General features: G+C 40.4%; 1 protein-coding gene across 3 annotated transcripts in view; it reads left to right on the plus strand.

Moving 5' to 3' along the window:
- LOC133207446 (lysine-specific demethylase 4C-like) overlaps nucleotides 1–24,451 on the plus strand; it is a 139,916-nt gene that overhangs the window by 89,131 nt on the left and 26,334 nt on the right. For all 3 annotated transcript variants that reach the window (XM_061344362.1, XM_061344363.1, XM_061344366.1), the window contains 2 exons: nucleotides 2,013–2,368; nucleotides 4,587–4,698. In XM_061344362.1, the coding sequence (XP_061200346.1) occupies nucleotides 2,013–2,368; nucleotides 4,587–4,698 (468 nt within the window). The remainder of the gene's footprint in view (nucleotides 1–2,012; nucleotides 2,369–4,586; nucleotides 4,699–24,451) is intronic.

Here is a 24,451-nt window from a genome sequence, read left to right on the forward strand (position 1 = left end):
AGGCTGTTGATACTCTAATGCACAGATCAGTGGGTGATAAAGCATAGTATTAGCCTAAGTAGCATACTAAAATGCTTATGTAGTTACGCAATTCAGTAAGAATGAAAAAATGCTAAAATTAATATTCTGAGCTGAGAGTAATATCACCTAAGCTGTTAGTGAAGTGGTTTTTAAGGGGCAAAAATGATTAGGTTTCATAAATTATATTTCTTCAATAGACTGATAATGTTTAACAGCAATTTTTTTATAGAGAAATGATACTGAATGTCTTAACACACAAACAGTAGGGAACATACATGCTGATAGTAAGCTATGTGTGTTTACATGAAGAATGCTGCATATTAGAAGTCCTTTATACTTGTGCACAGAAATGCTCTATTTTGAGAGTGCAGATTGCTTGTCACTTCCAGCTGGCTGACAAGGCAAGTTGTAAAGGCAAAGATGGTCCTTATTTTTCCATAAAACTATTTTACACTAACACACTTGGTCTGTTCTGGACTTTATTTCTTCTGTTTCACATTTTGTGTAGTTCAGGTGCCGTTTCACATTGCTGTGCAGAAAGGCAAACTAAACCGAACTTTTAAGTTTGTGAGCAGTCCCATTTGGGTTTATATTTATACTGAAAATTGATTTGCAAATTGCATATAGGCAGTATTTCCGAGATTGTGAATATTAATGATTATGTTAATGGTTATTTAGAAATGGTAAACACTAGGATTGATCCACATAAAGATAACAAAGTCAGTATTCCAATATAGAGGCTTAGAAATTCCTGTATACAAATAATCGGTGCTCTGTCAGACCTTTCCAGGTCTGTTCTAATAATAGCTTTTTAAAAAAAAAAAAAAAAAAAAGGCAGTTCTATTCCTTTACTGCCTTCCCTGTAGAGGTTTGGCATGTTCATGACATCTAGGAAACTAGTATTTTGTTAATGTCCACTCTGGGTTTGTTGACGAAGGGAAGCAGAAAAGAGTGGAGAGCGCTCCTCTTACCTTTGTGCTAATAAAGGGTGGTGCCTGGACCTTTGTAAGGAAAATGACTTTTTTAGGTACAATGTTGGAAACTCCAGTACCCACATTGGAGATGGTCATTTGTCTTGCATTATTTCTAGCTAGTATGTCAGTTTTTCACAGTCAAGGCAGTACTCTTCGTACACAGAGATTAAGTTTTAGTTTTGGCTTTGTATTACTAAATTTTGTATTCATTTGACCCAAAAAGGAAATTTTTCAGAAAAACAAGTTCAAACAGCCATTGTAAAAAAAGAATGGGAAGGGTCTTTTTCTTTGATGCTTTGGATGTGCTGCTAAATCAGAATACACTGGTGTGTGCCACTGAGATCTTCAGGAGCATCTTTTTTGGGTCACCTCTCTAATTCACTGTTCTGTCTGTTCCATGCAAGCGTGTGCATCTTACATGCAAACATTTATATTTTGATAGAGAAAAATCCACACAATTTCACCCTTCAGCATCACTAAAATATAAAATTATGCTAACTGCTTTACATTATTACACATATTGTTTTCAAAATATTCTTTGTATCTATTTGAAATAGATCTCCCAAATTGTAAACCAATAGTATTTGTTTATTTTAATTTTTAAAACAGGCATAATGCATGCAAATGCAGGATATAATGTTCAATATATATAAATGCAAGTATACAAACCTTTTTATTATTTTTTCAACTAGTCAAAGTAATTGTTGGCTGTAAGGATAAACAATCTATAGGAATATTATTTTGAATGACAAGATGATCTATTGTAATTCAAATACAAAATACCGATTAAGTGATTAAAACTGCAGTTCACACACCAAACTCCAAAACATTCACATTTAATTTATTCTTTGATCAAACCTATACTCCACGTTTGCTTATGTCCTTTTACCAAATGATTTTCTGTATGGTTTCTAAATGAGGAACTGTTCTTTAAATTTGAGTAACTCAGACTGTTGTAAAATAAAATACAGTAATATAAAGTGAGATTTATTAACAAATAATATTCTTCATCTGTAGGAAGCATCCATTCAGACTCATTTTTGAGACCTGTTCCTGTACTAGAGAAAACAAAAATGGAAGATGAGAACAGGACAGATTCCAGTCATCCTCTTGCATTTGAAGTTTCTGTCGCTTGCATGCCAACTTCAGATAGCTGTAGAGAAGAAGAGAGTTTGGCATCTCAGAATCAGTCTGTTTCACCCATACCATGCCGTAAGTCAGAAGGACAAGCTTCTGAAGCTGAAAACCTAGATAAAGAGGAAAATGTCTTGATAGAGGATGGTGTCAGCGATCTAGAAAGCTGTGGAATGTTGGAACATGGAGACGTACCTGTTGTAAAGAACGATGAGAAAGATGGCGTGGAAACATCCACTGTATGTGAAGCAAATTACATCATTATAATAATATATTCCTGATTTGATGAAATGTGAATGAACATTTTTCTAATGAGACCTGATATCCATATTAAAAAAAATTAAGAATATGCATGATTTTATTTAGATGCTAATTTGAACATGTTTTCAAACGTTCAGCCAAGACTGGGAATTTGTATCCAAAAGCAGAATGTTTCTGGAGCTTCCTTGTTGGCATGTTTTCCCTCTGATTTTAGATACCTAGTAATTTCACTTTATATCTGTGAATCCAAACTGTCAGCAGCTATTCTCAAACTATTCCCATATTCGCTGCCTGCCAGTAGGAGCAAGGCTATCAACTTTAGTTATTGCTATTGACATGAAAAGTATTAGAGATAAGTATTATATTTGTGTTTCAAAAAAAAGGGCTGTTTTGACTGAGTCTCAAGGAGATTTAAGAGTATGCTCGTAAAATGTCAGCAGAATAGGTTGATTCTGAGCCGTACTGTCCATGGACAGAACGTATCAATGTGGGAGCACATGGTAATTTATTTTTGCGCTGATGCCCTTTTCAAATGAAGAAGTGGAGGAAGAAAATACGAGGAGCATCTCTGCATCAGGTTAGGCGGAAACAGAGTTTGCTTTCATTTTATTACATTATTTCACATTGTGTATGAAGTTTACGAAATTTTATGGACTTTCTTGTTTTAGTTGAAACTGTGTCCATAGTACTGATGTTGGAGAAAGTGAATCTTCAAGAATTCTGTCTTGCAGGATAATACAGATAGCATGATCTCGGGATCTGAAACTTGCTATTTTTGGATTTTGTTAATGGCCTGAAACATGTAAAGGGAACACTTGAAGGAAAAGATCCCTCTAATAAAAGGAATCTATTCGGGTGTTTTTTAATAGTAGTTTTAATAATGTTTTCTCATTGGGTCATCTACAAACTCACAGTCTTTTTTTACTCTTGCTGTTTTGCGGTGGAGGGTGGGTGGCTTTGATTTTTTGAAGCCAAAAAAATTAATAAATTAAGCTGTGCTGATCACTTAGTGGGAAATACATTTTATAAGCCAAAGTAAAATCTTACTGACCCTTTCCCAGACATGAACTGTGCACTAATGATTTTTTTTGCAATGTTGTGAGTTTTAATAATCTTGGCTCCAGCCTTTCCACTGTAGTAGAAAGGAGCACTATAAACATCTCAGTGTTTTAATCACCATGTATTAGAGATTATATTTATCTCTTTCTGTGCCTTTAAGCCATCTATATATGAGTTTTCAGATATTCTCCAGTATAATTGCATTCCTTCTTTCTCTTTTAAGAAGAAATGTGTTGTACGTATGCAATTAAGAAGTCTGATCTTCTTTCCCTTTTTACTTACTTGGTAACTTTCTAGATCCTAAACCTGTCCTGTGCTTTAATCGCATTCTTCCTACCTCTGCTTATCACAGTAAATATGTTGTTTCATACTTTTCTTCCCATTGTATAATAGTAGTTTTCAACCCTCAAATTAGTCCAGGAGAATGTTTGTAACCTGCTAGGTTAGATTTAGGGTGTTGAGGAGCAGAATGCTGTGGTCTACAGGGACCATATGAGACTGTCTTTCCCACCCTTCTGGTAGTTTGCCATTCCTCAGCTCTCGAAGCTCTTGATACCATCAGGAGTTGGTTTACATCATTATTTCCCCACTGGCACTTAAATCTGGAGTTTTGAAAGCTGCAGCTCCAGAGCTTGTAGCATTGGCTTTAGTTTTTGAACCTTGTGTAACTTCAAGCTGAATGTATACTACGGTGCTTGAGGGAAGAAGGAATTTCCTCATATTGCAAATTAACATGTTTATTGCATTCAGTGCTCTCAATTTCTGGTCTCAATTCAAGGCCATTTTTGTACTTCAGAAATTGTATACTTTTTTACAGTCAGTGGGTTTCTGCCTCATTTTCCCAGTCACAGTTAGTGGTTCTATTGTACGTCTGTTTTTCCTCTTAAACGTCACCTGAGAAAACCAGGATATATGTTGTGTAATTTGGGAAGGGCTGCTGTAAGTTATATGTCAAACTATTTGTGTTTGACAAGGATTGTTCTTTTAAGTGAAATTGTATATTCTGAATTAGAGACAAATGTTTTATTGGTATGTTGAGTAGTATTTACAGAATTGACATCTCTACAGAATAATATTTTCATCAAAATTTACTTTGCAGAATTACATACTAAATTAGTTGTGGTTTTAACTTTTCAGTCAGTGGAAGTTGAAGGAATGAAAATATCTAAGAGTTGGTGTCATCCACTAAATAAACCCCCAACTGGATCTCCAATGACTTTGGTTAAACATCAAGCGACTATTGATGAAGGTGAGTGTACTATTTAATATGGGGTTTGGATGATCTTTTTCTGTATTATTTATATAGGTGTCCTGGTTTCAGAGTTAATTTTCTTCCTAGTAGCTGGTACAGTGCTGTGTTTTGGCTTTAGTCTGAGAAGAATGTTGATAACACATTGATGTTCGTTTTCCCTGGTTCTTCCCCACACGCTGTCGGGGGGGGGGAGGGAAGTGAGTGAGCAGCTCTGTGGTACTTAGTTACCAGCTGGGATTAAACCACAACTATAGGCATTTGCGATAACAACCAAAATGAAATAATTTCCTTCTCTATGAGAAATGTATCAGGGAGGCCTCAGAATCCACAGAGAGGTCATGCAGTTTTTGCTTGTTTCCGTGCAAATTCTTCTAAACACATTGGATCTGCCATTGCAAAAAACTGAACAATAGCATGTCATTTAAAATGAGTGTATTCACCAATCGGACATTCCTTATTAGAACTCATAACAGTTGTCTTTAAGAACAAGTTGTCAATTTTGTAAACATAGACAAGAGTGACATAAGAATCCTTTGAATATGAATATTACATGTAAGCCATAGTTCCCTATACTGAAGTAAAGCTACCTTTTACTTGTCTGTTTTTTGATACACACTGGATATTTGAGAGTGTTCTTATTCAAGTAAAAGACTACAGACTTCTGGGTATCATCAAAAGTTCATCAGGAGTCTTCACATATGCCTTTATTTCCAGGCTTTTGTTTAGTTTTATGTGGAAAGAATGAATATCTCTCTCCCTGTAGTTTTGGTAAATCTATTTTACTCAATTGATTTAAAGTAAAAATAAAGCAGGTTTACAAGTAGTGAATAGTGTGAAAGACTTTAAAAGTCTTTATGTCTTCACAAGCATAAAAAGAGGTGGAAAAACATAGTTCTGTTTTCGGACATAATGAAAACAATCTTTGTGTATTAGAAAACAGCAAAAGATCTGTCTATTTCCGTAGCTGAACAATTATTGAGGACATTCTTAGCGCAGTTTTCTGCTTAATTTTATGTGGCACAAAGCAACCAAAAGCAGGCCTTGGTAGGAATGTGTAAGACTGGGCTTCTGATGTGGCATTTAGGTACTTTTAAGTAATTAAAAAAAAAAATAAAAAAAAATAAATCTCAATGCTGAGTAGTGACCAAGAAATTACATTGTTTAATTTAATTGAATAAATAGGAAATGTAATGTTAGGCCATAATTTTTAGCATGTTTGCCCAAATCTTCACTATAAATTGCAGGCGTTATTGTATTTTATACGGTGTCTTCAGTAGGAATTTAAAAAAAAAGAATCACACCCATAAATAATGATGATAAATGACAGTGATCTATGGAACAGAGTTCTGTACAAAATAAGTAAATAATTTTACAGACATGAATTTGGTTCTTTTTAACTAGATATCTTTTTAACTAGTCAACAAAACAGTTAAAACTCAACTTCTCAGCTCTTTTTTGCTAGCTTCCTTGAGTGCTTTAACTTTAGAGAGCTGCTGTGTTGTGCAGATGGCTACAAAAGCTAAGAAATTTATACAAGGTAGGGATTTGCTTCTCTGAAGTAAGTAAAAAAGGTAAACGTGCTTTACCCAGCAATCACATGTACAGCCAGCCAAAGTTGAATAAAGCTACTTTAATCTATCAAACATGGCTTGTGAAGCTTATTGAGCTATGAATCAAAACTATCCATCAGAATGGAAAACAAACACATTCCTTTTTCATATTGCCTTACTGTTTTAGTTCTGCAACACACAGAGTTTCCAGGTACTATTCTTCATAATCTCTTCAGTTTGCAAAACTGGAGATTGGTCCTCACACTCCCTTAAACACTTTGATACTCAGTGTAGCGTAGTGCAGAATGGAGCTGATGCCATGTCTATGACTACAGCTCTGATTCCAGCATTGCTGTATGCTTTAGTGTTTACCTACACTCTGTACCTACATTTTGCTTGAATCTCTTATTTTGTACTTTAAGGGTAGGAGTCTTACTGGACTTCCTGATTTTTGCCCCTTCAGTTATACCTTTAGTCAACAGTAGCTATTGCTTGCAGCTACCGACAAACTTTCTTGATTTCAGAGAGAGGCAGCATGCCTGTTAATAGATTCTTCTTCATGTAGCTAAGGAATATTATGCTTTCATTTAGCAAGAATTTAGGTACTGTTAAGCTCAGTGCTGTAATTTTAACTTCTCCTTGAGTAGTACATCTTCCTTCTTTTTCGTAGACTGAAGTCATTGATTTGGATCTTCCATCTCACTAGTTTGGGAAAGCCATACTCTCTTTTTTATCTGAGTGGCAGTTTTGCCAGGCATGATACTTAAATTAGCTGTTAAGCATCTTTCTGAAAATTAGACACAGCTTAGGCCCATGATCCTTATCATAAATGGGTATGGATACCTTGAGGGCTAGACAGAGCGTATTTCAGAAAGCATTCTTGATAATTTACACCCAAAAAATGGTATTAACAGTAAGATTCATCTAGTGAAGTAATTAAAGATTTAAATATGTGGTCGGTTGCAGTTAAATTGCTATTTTTTAATTAGAGATTATATTCCTTTTGCTTGATGATCCTTTTTCAATGTTATAGTTAAAACAGAGTGTGAATTGTCTAATGTATGGACTTAAGCATGAATGTGTATGATGTAATTTAGCTAGATGATGATGTGATGACACTGGTTTGTTAATATTAAGGGTTCTGCTCTTTGTCTGCTGTCTTGTCCAGTAGTTTGTCAGCTTTTCAATGTCTTAATTTTACATGAAAGCAGCAGCATCCCAACAAGAAGTCATATACTTTCCAGCCTTTCCTCCTTATGTGATGATTCTCCTTCTGGTAGATAAGGGTGTATTTTTGTAAGAAAAGAAAATGTTGCCTTAGAATCATTTCAAGCAGCTATTAAGCACCTGTCTGCTCATTGATTGAAGGAAGTAATTAACAGTTTTATTGGACATGGCAGTATTTGGTATTTCCTAGCTGGAACTGGAATTTTATTTTATTTTCATGCGACTTTTTCTCATTGAGATTTAATTTATCAGCATGTGTTTGTGACAACATCAGAAGAGAAGCAATAGATTTTGGGTGAGCATAATGTTCACATCCAAGACAGAGACTGAAGGGAGTCTACCAGGGGAGACTGGCAAACTGATGCCTCATTAGCTTTCCTGGCACATGCTGGTGTACGTGTTAAAGGTCCGGGGCTAGATGAATGCCACTCAAAGGAGATTATTCTGACCATGTTCAGGATTTTTTGTTGTCAGGTATCAGGGGAATAATCAATATCAAATGTACTAATGACTATGTTCTTTATGAAGATGCTTCATCTGTATTCTGTAGTTACCAGAAATACAATTCAGCGTGCATACTTACCCAGTTTTCTGTTGTCTGTGTTTTTTGAACAAAAATAAAGCAGGTAATAAAGCAGTCTATGATACTGTAGTTACTTTGTAATTTTTGAGTTAATCTATCCTCCTTACAAGGAGGATTTGTGTATTGATGCATTATATTTTAATTTATCTGGGTCTGGTAAAATCATAAATGTAAACAAAATGGAGGAAGAAGAAGATACGGGCTAGTGCTATTATGAAAAACTAAGAAATAGTTCATGTGCAAATCATGTCACTTCCCACAATTTGGATAGTGTGTAGCCATTTCTAATACAGGTAATTTATATTCAAATTAATGTATTTGAACTCCTTCAAACAGTAAGGTTCTATTAGGAAGTTTCTGTGAATAGAAGTGATTGGAGTCTGTTATTAGTATGAAGGCAGCATTCTCTGACACTATCAGCCATTTCAGAATCCTAATTTTGCAACTAGAATACTGTCGTATTTGACAGCATACTTAAATCTTAGCAGAGAATTTCTCTATTTCACCTTAATACAGAGTCCTTTGCAGAAATTAATTTCCTTTTCATTGGATCGCTTGGACATTGACTTCTGTGTTTTCTTTTTGTCACTGCATGTACTCTTTTATGTGTATGTTTCTACATGATCTGAATGTTTCTCTTACAGAAAAATGATTGGGTTAATTGTTTCTTTGTGGTCTGTTGGTGCTTTTTTGTTTTGTTTTGGGTTTGTTGGTTGTTTTTCTTTTCTGCGTTCTCCCTGAAACCTTTCCCTATATATGTCTGATTTCTGAGGCTTCCTTATTATGACTGGTTTTGTAGAATTAATGTCTAAAGGACTGAGCAATGGGAAATGCTGGGGGCTGGGGATCAATCCCAGAAATCATAGCTCAGGCTGCCAGTTTAGAAAAATAAGTGTGGCAGTAGAGTGTGACTGTATGTCACACTCAAATTGCTAATAATTTTTATGTAATGAACCTTGGTGTATGCTCAATGTGGTATATTAGTTTGTGGTAATATTATTCTTTTATATTTAATTCAGTTATATTTCTGCTCACTTAAGCTATAAAAAAAGCAAATTCAGCAGAAGGAGCAAGCATACTGACTTTGGATGCACATTGGTTAGTCCCAGGGATTTCTTTCCAGCAATATTTGGGCATGCAACATTAGAAACTGTTTTTAGATTCAAGCTGACTAAAATTTCCCATTGCCCTAAATGATATAATAATAGTGTACAGATTGAATTCAGTATGGGTTTCTTTGTATGTGGACTTTAGTGTTTTAAATAGGATTCAGAAGTTCAAAGTCGTTTTGCCTTTGTTACTTTGTAAGAAAAGGAAACAGAGAAAACTATTGTGAGTGGAAAATGTGGCTTATATAAGAGTTTGATTAGTGAAAATTGCTACTTCTACAGCTGTAGTTTTCCTTCTACTGTGACACACTGTCCTGGGTTCAGCAGTAGCAGTCATTTTTAATCTTTCTTAGTAGCTGGTGAAGTGCTGTGTTTTGACTTTTGGCCGGGGAACAGCGCTAACACCAATGTTTTTAGTTACTGCTCAGCTGTTTTAGTCTGGCCAAGGACTTTGTTGAGCCTCATGCTCTGCCAGGGAGGAGGGGAAGCCGGGAGGAGGCGGAAACAGGACACCTGACCCAAACTGACCAAAGAGGTATTCCATACCACAGCACGTCATGCACAGGATGTAACTGAGAGTTACCCAGAAGGGCTAGGACGTTGCGGGGTTGGACTAGGTATCAGTCAGTGCTCGGTCGGGCTGGGGGGGATGAGTTATTGATCGGTGGGTGGTGAGGTGTTGTATTCTCTTCCCTTGTTATTTCCTTTATCATTACTATTATTGGTGGTAGCAGTAGTGATTTGTGTTATACTTTAGTTACTAAACTGTTCTTATCTCAACCCGGGGAGTTGCATTCTTTTTGATTCTCCTCTCCGTCCCTCTGGGAGCAGGGGGAAGGCAAAAAGGGGGGGGGAAGGGGGGGGGAGTGAGAGAGTGACTGTATGATTTAGGGCTGACTGTGTTTAAACCATGACACATAGCACACTTAGTATCCTGTGAGATGTGCTTAATCTGATATGAGTAGTCAAGCCATATAGGGCATGTTTGGTATTGTCATAAAATCACAGAATCATAGTGGTTAGGGTTGGAAAGGACTCATCTTGTTCCAGCCCCCCTGCACGAAGAGGGACATCTTCCACTAGACCAGGTTGTTCCAAGCCCCGTCCAACTTCTCCTTGAAGAGGAGAAGCGGCAGCCACAACTTCTTTGTGCAACTTGTGGCACTGCCTCACCACCTTCATAGGGAAGAATTTCTTCCTAATAGCCAATCCAAATCTCTTCTCTTTCAGGATAAAGCCATTCCCCCTTGTCCTGTCACTACATGCCCTTGTAAAAAGTCCCTCTACAGCTTTCTTGTCTGCCCATTTAGGTACTGGAAAGGAAAATAAAAGCATGCTGAAATAGGGGAAAATGATTATTTTTATTCAGGGCTTAGAATGCCATATTTTTCTTGAAGATTTATAGTTATTTAAGAAAGAAACGTTAAATGTTTTTTTCCTGGTGTTACTTAGGATGTAGAGAAAATTTTGTTAACCAATTGGTAGAAACATTTATTTTTGCAGTATTGCTTTCACTCCCTACTGTATTGATCTGTTTTTTGAGTGGAGTTTTACTTCTTTAAGAACTATTGCTCTTGTGTAAGCATGAGTGAGTCAAGTACAGAATTGGCATTTTTTATGCTTCACTATCTAGCATTTGAATAGACCAGTACTATCTGCTACTTGCAGCAGTATTGCTGTGCTAGAAAAATGTTTTCTCTGCTTTCCTCTGGTACCTACATTGCTTCTGATTTCTTTAAATTAAATTTTCAAGATTTGATTACCATAGTTAATAAAAAGCAGTTATGTAGTATGTGGTATCCTGAAGACTCAAAAAACTATAAAATTGTGGTAGAATCTTTAGTAGGTATTTAAGAAAGGAAGGTTTTGAAAGATCAAATATTAACTTTATCTGAATGTCCAGTACTGTTTGTCAGCCTTGTGGGCTAGCAGCTGATCTGCAGAAATGGCAAGAACTGACAACTTTGATTTTCACTGGTGGCTTTGGTCCCCTGACATCTTTCATGACCAGTTCTTACCTGCCTTAGAGTGGACACTTACAAATGTTAGGATCTAAGAGAAGCTATTATTTTGAATCATGAAGGGAATACAGACCAGTTCTTCTAACATTTATGCCTTATTTGCTGAACTTTGATCATTAAGACTCATCGTCCTGTAGCTGAACCTTACAGTTCTAATTGCTCAGCTTTTTTAGTTTATAATATTTTACCTCTTAAAGGGGTGCATAGTCTTAGATACAAAGGCTTGTATAATTTCTCATTATCAAGCATGCCAAAATGAAAATGTATTTCTGGCTACATTAGTACCACTTCTCAATAACCTTCTCAAGGGTAGCTATGGAGCCAGTAGGCAAACTGGATGTGATGTTTGCCAGTGAGACAGATGTCTCCTCTGTAACATTATCTTCTAGAGTTGAACTTCCATTCCTATAATGGTCTAAAGAGAAACACAGAAAATGTATGACTTGCTTTTAACGAGGATTAGTTCCCTGAAGTATTCGTACAGAGGATTGCCTAATAAATTTCCCTAGTTCCAAGATACCGTAGTAGTTTGGTTTTTTTTTCAAATAAAAAAAACCAAAAAAAACCCAAACAAACAAGCTAGCCTATAATGTTGTCATTGCTTTTGTCAAAATCTGAAGCTCTTTTGCAAATCATCAGTATTGGAAGTGACTTGATTTTAATGCCTGCGGGGTCTTACTAGGCTATTTCTAGGCTGAGAAGTGTGTTATATATTTTTTTTTTAAATGTACAAAATAATTACACTTAAGAAATAGATCCTTGAGGGACTTTGTATTGCAATTGTTGTGTAGTATATGGAGTGTTTATGGGACATTTGTTTTAGTGATCTGTGCAGGAACTGTAGCCTGAAGCTATTCATTTATAATTCCAATTTGGTCATTGATTTGTCATGTGAATTTGGACCTGTGATTGGTTTTTTTTGCTTTGCATCTTCCATATTTAATTTATGAAGATAAGTCACTATTAGGGGTCTCCGTTTCAGTGAAGAGCTTTAGCACAATCTTAACTGTAAGCATTCAAGTGACCTGATTCCTCAAAATTCTACTTGTGTTTTGCCCAGACGTCTAACCTGACATTGACATAGGTTAGATTTGTGTTGCCTAAGAGATAAAAAATGACAAAATATGTTTTCTCTATGTGGTACTGCTTCTTGTCTTGTCAACACAATAGTCCTGTAAAGTTAGTTTTACAGATGATGTAAATGTAAACTGAATCTCTATGCCACAAGTCCTTAGAGCTTTCTCAAAGTTGGTTAGTTTATCAGCAGCATAGCAATGTAAATTAAATACATTTTGGTTATTTTGCCATTTGTTAGATGAAAGAGCTGTGGTCCAGTACAGTCCTTTTAGATATTCCACATATGGAAAATTCACTGTATAATATAAAATCCACTTATTTGAAATCGCTCAATGTTACATGGGACTTTGATTGAGCAGAGTGATAACAGCGTGCGGTCAGATAGCAGTGCAAGTATAAACTATGGTTCAGAGAGTAACAATTGTGATATATAATTCAGTCATAATTGTAGAATGATAGAATGGTTTGGATTGGAAGAGACCTTAAGGATGATCTAGTTCCACCACCCACTGCCATGGGTAGGGACACCTTCCACTAGATGAGGTTGCTCAAAGCCCTCTCCAACCTGGTGTTGCCCAGGCTGAACAAACCCAACTCTCTTAACCTGTCTCCATAGCAGAGGTGCTTCAGCACTCTGATCATCATTTTGGCCTCTTCTAGACTTGCTTAAGCAGGTTGACATCCCTCTTGTTGGGGACCCCAGAGCTGGATGAGCACTGCAGCTGCGGTCTTAGAAGAGCAGAATCCCTTGACTTGCTGGCCATGCTCCTTTTGATGCAGCCCAGCATACAGTTTGATTTCTAGGCTGCATCTGCACACCCTGTTGGCTCATGTTGAGCTTCTCAGTGACCAGCACCCCATGTCTTTCTCAGGGCTGCCATCACCCCATTTTCCACCCAGCCTGTAGCTGTGCCTGGGATTGCCCTGACCTAGCTGCAGGACCTTGCACTTTGCCTTGTTGAACTTCATAAGGTTGGCATTGACCCACCTCTCAAGTCTGCTGAGGTGCCTCTGGATGGCATTCCTTCCCTCCAGCACGTCAACCACATGACACAGCTTGGTATCATTGGCAAACTTGCTGAGGGCGCGCTCAATCCCACTGTCCATGTTGCTGACAGAGATGTTAAACAAGACCATTCCCAATACACAGGCCCCTGAGCAATGCCACTTGTCACCAGTTTCCACGTAGACACTGAGCCATTGACCACAACTAGCTGAGTGCAACTATTCAGCCAATTTCTTATCCACTGAGTGGTCCATCTGGCAAATCTGTGTCTCTCCAGTTTAGAAACAAGGATGACATGTGGGCAGTCAAATACCTTGCACAAGTCCAGGTAGGTGACGTCAGTCACTCTTCCTTTATCCACCAGTGCTGTAGCCCATAAAAGGGTCCCATTTGGTGATCCATTATAGAAGGCCACCAAATTTGTCAGACACTATCTAACAGCACAAAATAATCACTATTTTTCTAATATGTTACATCATAAAAAATAAATTTAAAAAAATTAAATTTGGGTTTATTCATTATCTTAAGTGTTTCAGTCAACAGATTGCATGGAAATAAAACAGGAATAAAAAATATAGAATCACAGAATCATAGAATAGTTAGGGTTGGAAAGGACCTTAAGATCATCTACTTCCAACCCCCCTGCCATGGGCAGGGACACCTCGCTCTAAACCATATTACCCAAGGCCTCGTCCAACCTAGCCTTGAACACTGCCAGGGATGGAGCATTCACAACCTCCCTGGACAACCCATTCCAGTGCCTCACCACCCTAACAGGAAAGAATTTCCTCCTTATATCCAATCTAAACTTCCCCTGTTTAAGTTTTAACCCATTACCCCTTGTCCTATCACTACAGTCCCTAATGAAGAGTCCCTCCCCAGCATCCCTATAGGCCCCCTTCAGATACTGGAAGGCTGCTAGGAGGTCTCCACTCAGTCTTCTCCAGGCTGAACAGCCCCAACTTTCTCAGCCTATCTTCATATGGGAGGTACCCCAGTCCCCTGATCATTCTCATGGTCCTCCTCTGGACTTGTTCCAACAGTTCCATGTCCTTTTTATGTTGAGGACACCAGCACTGCACACAATACTCCAGGTGAGGTCTCACGAGAGCAGAATAAAGGGGCAGGATCACCTCCTTCGACCTGCTGGCCACGCTCCTTTTGATGCAGCCCAGGATAAAGTTGGCTTTCTGGGCTGCAAGTGCACACTGAAGCTGGCTCGTGTTCATTTTCTCATCGACCAACACCCCCAAGTCCTTCTCAGCAGGGCTGCTCTGAATCTCTTCTCTGCCCAGCCTTTAGCTGTGTCTGGGATTGCTCTGACCCAGGTGTAGGACCTTGCACTTGGCATGCAAGGTTGGCATCAGCCCACCTCACAAGCGTGTCAAGGTCCCTCTGGATGGCATTCCTTCCCTCCAGCGTATCAACTGAACCACACAGCTTGGTGTCATTGGCAAACTTGCTGAGAGCGCACTCAATCCCACTGTCCATGTCAGTGACAAAGATGTTAAACAAGACTGGTCCCAACACCGATCCCTGGGGGACACAACTCGTTACTGGTCTCCAGCCAGACATTGAGGCATTGACCACAACTCTTTGTGTGCGGCCATCCAGCCAGTTCTTTATCCACTGAGTGGTCCATTCATCAAATTGATGTCTGTCCAATTTAGAGACAAGGATGTCATGTGGGCAGGGTTGAATGCTTAACACAAATGCAGGTAGGTGACATCAACTGCTCTACCCCTGTCCATCAGTTCCGTGGCCCCATCATAAAAGGCCACCAAATTGGTCAGGCAGGATTTCTCCTTAGTGAAGCCATGCTGGCTGTCACCAAGCACCTTGTTGTTTTTCATGTGCCTTAGCATGCCCTCCAGGAGAATCTGCTCCAAGATTTTGCCTGGCACAGAGGTGAGACTGACTGGTCTGTAATTCCCCGGGTCATCCATTTTCCCCTTCTTGAAAATGGGGGTTATATTTCCCTTTTTCCAGTCGTCTGGAACTTCATCTGACTGCCATGATTTTTCAAATATGATGGCCAGGGGCTTAGCAACTGCACTTGAGAACTCCTTCAGGACCCGCGGATGGATTTCATCAGGACCCTTGGACTTGTGCACGTTCAGATTTTTAAGATGGTCTTGAACCAGTTCCACTCCTACAGTGGGCCCAAGGTCTTCATTCTCACAGTCCCTGCATCTGCCTTCCAAGACTTGGGTGGTGCGGTCAGGACCTTTGCCAGTGAAGACCGAGGCAAAGAAGTCATTCAGAACCTCAGCCTTCTCCAAATCCTGTGTAGCTAGTTCTCCCAAGAGATCCTGATGGGGCCTACATTCTCCCTAATCTGTTTTTTATTTGCTATGTACCTGTAGAATCCCTTCTTATTATCCTTAATATCCCTAGCCAAGTTTAATTCTAACTGGGCCTTAGCTTTCCTAACCTGGTCCCTAGCTTCCCTGTACTCTTCCCAGGCTGCCTGTCCTTGCTTCCACTTTCTATAAAATTCTTTTTCCATTTGAATTTTTCTCAGCAGTTCCTTATCCATCCAAAGAGGTCTCTTGGCCCTCCTCCTGCACTTCCTTCTAGTTGGGATGCAACACTCCTGAGCTTGTAACAGGTGATCCTTGAAGACCAACCAAGAGTCTTGGGCCCCCCTGCCCTCTAGGGCTGTATCCCATGGAACCTTACTAAGCAGGTTCCTGAAGAGGCCAAATTCTGCTCTCTTGAAGTCTAGGGCAGTGAGCTTGCTGCACACTGTTCTCACTGTCCTGAGGATCTCAAATTCGACCATCTCGTGGTCGCTGCATCCAAGGCTGCCCTGCAGTGCCACATTTCCAGCGAGCCCTTCCCTGTTGGTGAGCACAAGGTCAAGCATGGCACCTCTCCTTGTCAGTTCCTCTATTACTTGCAGGAGGAAGTTGTCTTCCACACAATCGAGGAACCTCCTTGGATTGCTTGTGCCGGACGGTACCGTCATTCCAACAGATACCAGGGTGGTTGAAGTCACCAGAACGAGGCCTTGTGAGCGTGAGGCTTTTCCTATCTGCCTATCGAGTGCTTCATCCGCAGATTCCTCTTGATCAGGTGGTCTATAACAGATCCCCACAGTAATGTCTCCCAAGGCTGTTTTCCCTTTAACCCTGACCCACAAGCTCTCTGTTAACTGCTCACCAGTCCCTCGACAGAGTTCCATTCTCTCCAGCCTGTCCCTAACATAAAGGACAACTCCCCCTCCGCGCCTGCCAGGCCTGTCTTTTTTAAAGAGTCTGTAAGCTTCCATTCCAACACTGCAGTCATAGGAGCCATCCCACCATGTTTCTGTGATGCCTATTATATCATACCCCCGTAGACGAGCACACACCTCTAATTCCTCTTGTTTGTTACCCATACTACAGGCATTTGTATAGAGGCATCTGAGCTGAGCTCCAAATGAATCCGGCTCACTGGCTGGAGCAGCTGGAATATCTCTACATTGCTCCGAGCATTTATTATAGGTGCTGGCAACTGACTGGGTGTGTTGGGATGGAATGATTCCCCCCTCCCCCACACATCTAGTTTAAAGCCTCCTTGACCAGCCTAACAAGCCTCCTACCAAAACTGCTCTTCCCCTTCTTTATCGGACCAGCTCCACCAGCCCCCGCTAGACCTGGCCTACAAACTTGGGTCCCATGTTTGAGAGACTCAAACCCCTGACTATGACACCACCCTTTTAACCATTTATTAACCTGGCTAATCCTCCTAGCTTTTTTTAGGTCCTAACCTGTATCCTGGAGAATAGACGAAAAGACTATCTGAGCTCCAGAGCCCCTAACCACCTCTCCCAGGGCTCTGTAGTCCTTATGTTCCCCAGGCTACTACTATCTATATCCCTAGCACCCACATCTATCACCAGAAGTGGGTAATAGTCCGTGGGGCTTACTAGAGCAGGCAGACTCCCTGCCACACCCCTGATCTGTGCCCCTGGTAGGCAACACACCTCCCTTGAGATTAGGTCAGGCTGACAGCCGAGTGCTTCTGTGCCTTTCAAAGTAGAATCCCCTACTATACTATGACCCGCCGCTTTTTCCTGGCAGCACCAGTAGAGATCTTCTTTACTAGTGCATCAGCCAGCTGTTTCTGGTGTGTGTTTCCTCATGAGCCCCATGCAGGACAGCAAAGCGGTTCTGCGTGGGGGCAATAAGTTTAGGAGGAAGTCCCTTGCTTTTAATTGTCCTTTTCCTCCTTTTTTTGTTGTAGTTTTTGTCACCAATTCCCAGCTCTGCGGGTTAACAACCTCCTTCTTTCCTCCATCAGCTACAGGGGAAGCTTGAGGGCTCTGCACAGTTTGGGCAGGGAGCAAACATTCCTGCTTCCTCTCAGCTACCCTGACATCTTGCAGCCTATTAATAGCATCCCGCAGCTCAGCCACCTGCTGCAGGAGAGCCTCCACCAGGGAGCACCCAGTGCAGCCCTGCCCATTGTGTACCTTTCCCTCACCAGACCAGTGCAGGCACTCTCTACACCCCGAAGTCTGCACTGCAGCCTCCCCTCTCATCGGCTCTCTCTGGGTGCCTACGGTGGCCACCGCCGGGGCAGCCAGAGCAGAGCTCCCAGACCGAGCCCTGGTCATACGGCGAGTGCTCACCATCCCGCTCCCTGCCCGTGCAAGCTGCCTCGACCGGCTCTGGTTGCTCGCGCTCCCTGGGGCAGGTTTTTACCCAGTCAGGGCTAGCGCTGCTCCTCCTGGCTCTGCCCCCTGTGAGTCCCTGCTCGCATCAGCTGAGCTGCTGGCTCCTGGGCAGGTCCTGTTGAGGGCTTGAGGCTCCCTCGGTGGCTCTTGCTGCTCTGGGTTGAGGCTCCTGGATGCTGATCTCCCCCTGCTCCGGTGTTCAAGGCGTCCTCTCTCAAGCTACTCACCTCAGCAGTTGACCACTGTCAATGCTGGATGTTTCCAGCCTCTAAAAGTAACGTACACGTTGTGATCGGAGCAGGCCCATTACTTTCTTTGTTTGCCATGGGAGCAAATATTTTCATAATACTTTCTTCTTATATGTCTCCTGAGTCATCACTGTGAAAAGGATCAGTATCAAACCAGATATCCCCTGACTATTCAATGTCCTTGGTATACATGGTGGCCATCACTTGAACGACTTCTGTTGCAGTAGACCACAGCAAATGATCCCTAAACGTATGGGCATCATGTATGATTTAAGGCTGCAACTTTGAGGCTAAGAACTTGATTATCTGTGTATATTGCATATGTATTCATGAATGTTTCTTTTGTTGCTTTAGCATGCTGTCATTTCTTTGCTAACTTTTGCAATGCTGCACACAATCAACCTTTGAAGCCCCATTTTCACTCCTTTTTTCAACTTCTTAGAACATTTCAATTTTCATAGTCATCCTAAATATCAGTGGGATCACTGCTTTGTTCTGCTTGTCCATGAGAAGTCCTGGTTATGGTTTTCCCATCTCTCTTTTTTCTGATGAGATTTTTTCAGCCTGTGCTAGTATTTATAGTAATTCTGTCTCTTTTAAATAGTAGTGGTCTTGTCTGTGGCCAGTCTTATCACTACCTGTTCTTAATCACAATGCACATTTTCTCTACTAGGTTCTTATTTGTGACTAACACTAAATCAGAAAGCGTATTTTTTGCTAAAGTAATCATCACTGTTTAAGGAGCACTGCTCACCCTCAGGAATATCCTGCTGACTATGCTAGTTAATGTCAGAGTATCATACACTCTGACCAGGTTCTTTTAGATAGTTAACACATGTAGAGTTTAATGAAAACCAGATTTTTTTCTTATTTGAAGTTGCTTGAAGTTACATGGGATTTCAATTTAGCAGAATGATACAGCAATGCTCTTAAATCACAGTAAATGTGCAAATTACGTTTAGCAGAGTATAGCAATTGTAATATACAGTTCAATCACAGTAAAAGTACAAATTACATTTAGCAAAGCCTAGCAGTTACAATGCACAGTTCAATCACATAACAAATATGAATTCCATTACAGGACTCTAATGATATGGTCAAGAAAAATCATACTATCCTAGTTATCTAAATGCTTTCAATTCTGCCAAATTGTCACCTTTACAGTTTTTTGAGCCCTGATTTTTTTTGACCTTTCAAATTGTTTTGAGATCTGCTACAATTGATGTATTATACATTTTTGGTACTTTACTTTTTAAAATAAAGCACCCCATTAGTATCTTTTGTGACCTAAACCTTGTTTATTCCAGGACCTAAACCTTATTTAATCCACTTAATCTTAGTCTTAGTCTCTGGAGCTCTGATTTAGAATGGCTATCTTTACATACAGTTTTTATGAGAACTGAAAAATGAAAATTGATAATTCAGTTGATAATTCAAAAATTAGACTATCTAACCAAAAAATATATACATAATTTATAGCACTGTTGCTGTGCAGTACCATACTGGAAATCAGATTTCTTGTACAGTACAATAAATAAAAAAGTTTTCATTTTCATATTTTGCCACAGAATCTATGGCTTTCGTTACTGACAAACAGAAACATAATTTGTGAAACTGAGTTTGCTGATATGCTGCAGAAACAGTGAAGTTTTGAAGTTGCAAGTCTTTTTCCCTGGCTGCCTTTTATTTTTTTTATAATATTATTATTTCCTCCAGGACATTTGAAACTATAGATAATGCCTCCCAGGGCTGAGATTATGCTCAACTACCTGAAAAATAACAGATGCTGCTATGCTCTTCATAGCAGAGAATGCTGCTGTACAAAGCCAGGAAACATCCGTGGAACATAACCCCAAGCAGCAAAATCATTGTTGAGATTGGCAAAAGCAAACTGTACTTTATTAGTGTCTATGGCTTTTCACATCTGCTGGGTTAAATCAGCAAATACTGGCAGCAGCCCATTCTGCAAATGGCCCAAATGTTTTCTGTCTGAGAATTTGAGTTTAACTTAGTAAGCAAAAATCGTTCAAAGCAATAATACTGAGTGTTGGAGCAACTTTGACACAAACTATTAAACCAGTAATATTTGTGCAAACATTTATTTCTTTCACTTACCTACTTGGAAGGTGTTACGGTTTAAGCAGAGCCAGCAACCCAGAACCACACAGCCACTCTCTCACTCTCCCTCCTTCCTCCCCCTGCTCCAGGAGGGATGGGGAGGAGAATCAAAAGAATGTAACTCACATGGGTTGAGATAAGAACAGCCCAGTAACTAAGGTATAACACAAATCACTACTGCTACCACCAATAATAATAATGATAAGGGAAATAACAAGGGAAGAGATCACAACCGCTCACCACCTGCCGACTGATACCCAGCCTGACCCAGCAGTGGTCTAACCCTTCTGGGTAGCTGCCACCAGTTTATGCCTCCATCTCTTGGAACAGTCTTTCAGAGCAGGAGAGGCTGTGTGCAGTGTTGGGTCACTGCCTGCTGATGATGCCACAGAACTCGTCTGGTTTCATCAAAGTTCATTCTTTGTTGGAATGATGATTGGAGGAAAGACAGGGCCAGTCACTGGTGACCTGAAGACATCTAGTTGGTGGGCTGTAAAAGTGCTACATAGCAGGCAACTGCATCCAATTGAGTTCATTCGCTGTCTTCGCCTAAAATCAAATCCCCCCGAGGTACAATCAGACTTCCCCATCTTCCCACATTAGCCACCAAGTATATCCGGGTCCCTGAGCAAAAGCAGTCCCACAAGTGGATTTGCCTTTACCTGAAGCAGGGATAACCCAGACTGTCTTCCCCAGCAAATTCTTTCTGTGCACCACAGGAACTTTATCCCCCTCTACAGTATGTAAATGTTCTGACTGGGCTGGTCCAGCCCTGTTGGCAGATGCTCTGGTATTGACCAACCAGGCGGCTTTTGGTAAATGTGTATTCCAATGTTTGAAAGTCCCACCACCCATTGCTCTCAGTGTAGTTTTTAACAGCCCGTTGTACCGTTTGATTTTCCCGGAGCCTGGCGCATGGTAGGGAAAGTGTTATACCCACTCAATGCCATGCTCTCTGGCCCAAGTGTCTATAAGGTTATTCCAGAAATGAGTCCCATTGCTTGACTCAGTTCTCTCTGGGGTGCCGTGTCGCCACAAAATCTGTTTCTCAGGGCCCAGGACAGTGTTCCAGCCAGTGTTGTGGGCCACAGTGTATGTTTCCAGCCATCCGGTGGTTGCTACCACCATGGTAAGCACGTGGTGCTTGCCTTGGCGAGTTGATGGGAGTGTAATGTAATCAATCTGCCAGGCCTCCCCATATTTATACTTCAGCCATCGTCCTCCTTACCAAAGAGGCTTTAACCACTTTGCTTGCATAATTGCAGCACATATTTCATGGCTTTCACCATGAACTGGGTGATGGCTTTCACCCCAGCAAACTGACTCGATTCACCGTCTCCTTCAGCAGTTTCTGCAACTTGTTGTCGAGGACTCCGTACGGCTGCCTTCCACCTCCAATGCTTTTCCACAGTACGGCAGGGCCCATCAGTAAACAAGGCATACTGCTTTTCACTTTCTGACAGCTGATTATATGGTGGGGCCTCTTCAGCATGCATCACCTCCTCCTCTGGTGACATGCCAAAATCTTTGCCCTCTGACCAGTCCATGATGACTTCTAGAATGCCTGGACGGCTGCGATTTCCTATTTGAGCTCATTGCGTAATTAGTGCAGCCCATTTACTCCATGTAGCATTGGTTCATGATGTGTAGAGGAGGCTCTGCCTTTGAACATCTAGCCCAGCACGGGCAACCAGGGTGCCAGGAGGAGCTGTCCTTCAGTGCCAGTCACTTCTGAAGCAGCTCAAACCCCTTCTCTGCCAGTATCTCTTTTTCAGTTGGAGTGTACCTGGCCTCAGATCCTCTGTATCCCTGACTCCAAAAGCTTGAGTCTTCCCCAGAGTTTTCTGCCAGAGGCTCCAGGTAGGACTGTTCTCCCCAGCTGCGGTGTACAGTACATGTTTTACATCTGGCCCGGTCTGGACTAGTCCAAGGGCTCCTGCATGAACTACCTCGCATTTAATTTGCTCAAAGGCTTGTTGTTGCTCAGGGCCCCATTTAAAATCATTCTTCTTCCGGGTCACATGATAGAGAGGGCTTACAATCAAACTGTAATTTGGGATGTGCATTTTCCAGAACCCCACTGCACCCAAGAATGCTTGTGTTTCTTTCTTATAAGTTGGTGGAGACATTGCTGTTATGTTGTAGGTCACATCTGTGGGGACCTGGGACAGTAACTGCAAGTGTATTGGTGTAAAAGGAACTTCCTTCATAGCAAAGCTATGGGCTATAATTTTCTTTTTATCTACATAGTTAGTTTTGGTGAATTGTTTTATTAAATATGTAAAGCGATACAGATGCATATAACTAATTGCATTAATGAGAACTAGTGTATACAAAATTAAATGGGTTAATGAATTTTACATAAACAGTCTTTTCAGGCAAAGAACAAGAGCTAGTATGGAGTTTGGCACTGTTAATTAACTTGTAGTATAAGTACCACTGTGGCTGAATTATTTTATCCTACAGTAGGGTTTATAACAACTGCTAGGTGTTTATTTGAAGTCCTTAATTGGCCCATCAAATATTTCTGCTTTTTTTTTTGGAATAAAGAGTACTTACTTTCTCTCCTTAGGAAATAAAATATTTAACCTCATTGTGAATTATATTTGGTAAAGTAATATTATAACAGATTATTATTTTTGAAGTGAAATAAAAATGCCTTGGTGGCTCATGGAGAATTGAGATCTGTGCTAGGGATGTTAATCTGTTAGGGATGGCCGTAAATAAATGTTTTATATCAGATAAGATATAAAATTTACTTGAAAATAATTGATGTTACATGGGACTTCACATTAGGTAAGTGATACAGCAATAGGAATATCCTGCTTTGCATCACTGGTGGGGGGACTGGTATTAGTCCGTTTTAGAATTCAGCACGAATATGTGATACAATTACAGCCAGAAACAGAAGTTACAAGAAACAGGCTTCATTCATATGTAAGAATTCTTTTTTTAAATGTGCATACTAACAAACATGCATGCTAAGCTGTCCTTGGAAAGCTACAATAGGCAGAAATGTCACTCTCATTCTGTGGAGGCCACTGCACATCACAGTTAATGTCAAAGCATACCTCACCTGGAGTATTGTGTTCAATTCTGGTGTCCTCAACATAAAAACGACATGGAACTGTTGGAACAAGTCCAGAGGAGGGCCACGAGAATGATCAGGGGACTGGGGCACCTCCTATATGAAGATAGGCTGAGAAAGTTGGGGCTGTTCAGCCTGGAGAAGGCTGCATGGAGACCTCCTAGCACCCTTCCAGTATCTGAAGGGGGCCTATAGAGATGCTGGGGGTGGACTCTTCATTAGGGACTGTAGTGATAGGACAAGGGGTAATGGGTTAAAACTTAAACAGGGGAAGTTTAGATTGGATATAAGGAGGAAATTCTTTCCTGTTAGGGTGGTGAGGTACTGGAATAGGTTGCCCAGGGAGGTTGTGAATGCTCCATCCCTGGCAGTGTTCAAGTCCAGGTTGGACGAGGCCTTGGGTGATATGGTTTAAAGTGAGGTGTCCCTTCCCATGGCAGGGGGGTTGGAACTTGATGATCTTAAGGTCCTTTCCAACCCAGAGAAGTGGTAAATGCTCCACCCCTGGCAGTGTTCAAGGCCAGGTTGGACTGAGCCTTGGGTGACACAGTTTAGTGTGAGGTGTGCCTGCCTGTGATATTTAATTTTATTTCTAGCTGTGATTGAATTGCTATGAGTTTTTGGGTTTATGCCTACATAGATATTTCCAATGGTGCAAGTACAAGTCTTTATTTTTTTTCTTAGAGTCCTAGTTTTTTGATCTGTTTAAAAATAAAATAGTTTCATTTCTTTTTTAAGGTGCAAGATGTTGTGTAGACAGACCTTTTTAATGCAAAAAACATAGTGTAGGTTATTTAATTTTATTTAATGTAACTCCTCAAGCATGTCACATTCCAGATAGTAAAGGCTTAAGGAGATAAGCAGAGGATTCTCATTTTTGCCGTTAAGAGTAAAGAAGTCTTCTGCTGTGTATTTATAATTACAGAATTTTAATACATCCTGACAAAGTGTGCTGGATGGTTCTTGCAGTTTCACTCGAAGTAGGGAGTTACCACATACACCTTTGTATAGTCAGCCTTTGAGGATGGTGTCTTATCTACTGAAGTTCTTGGAGAAAAAT

This window comes from Neopsephotus bourkii, unplaced genomic scaffold (genome assembly GCF_033783945.1).
Source record: "Neopsephotus bourkii isolate Nb327-2 ecotype Australia unplaced genomic scaffold, CSIRO-AGI_Nbou_v1 NB_213, whole genome shotgun sequence".
Taxonomy (NCBI): Eukaryota; Metazoa; Chordata; class Aves; order Psittaciformes; family Psittacidae; genus Neopsephotus; species Neopsephotus bourkii.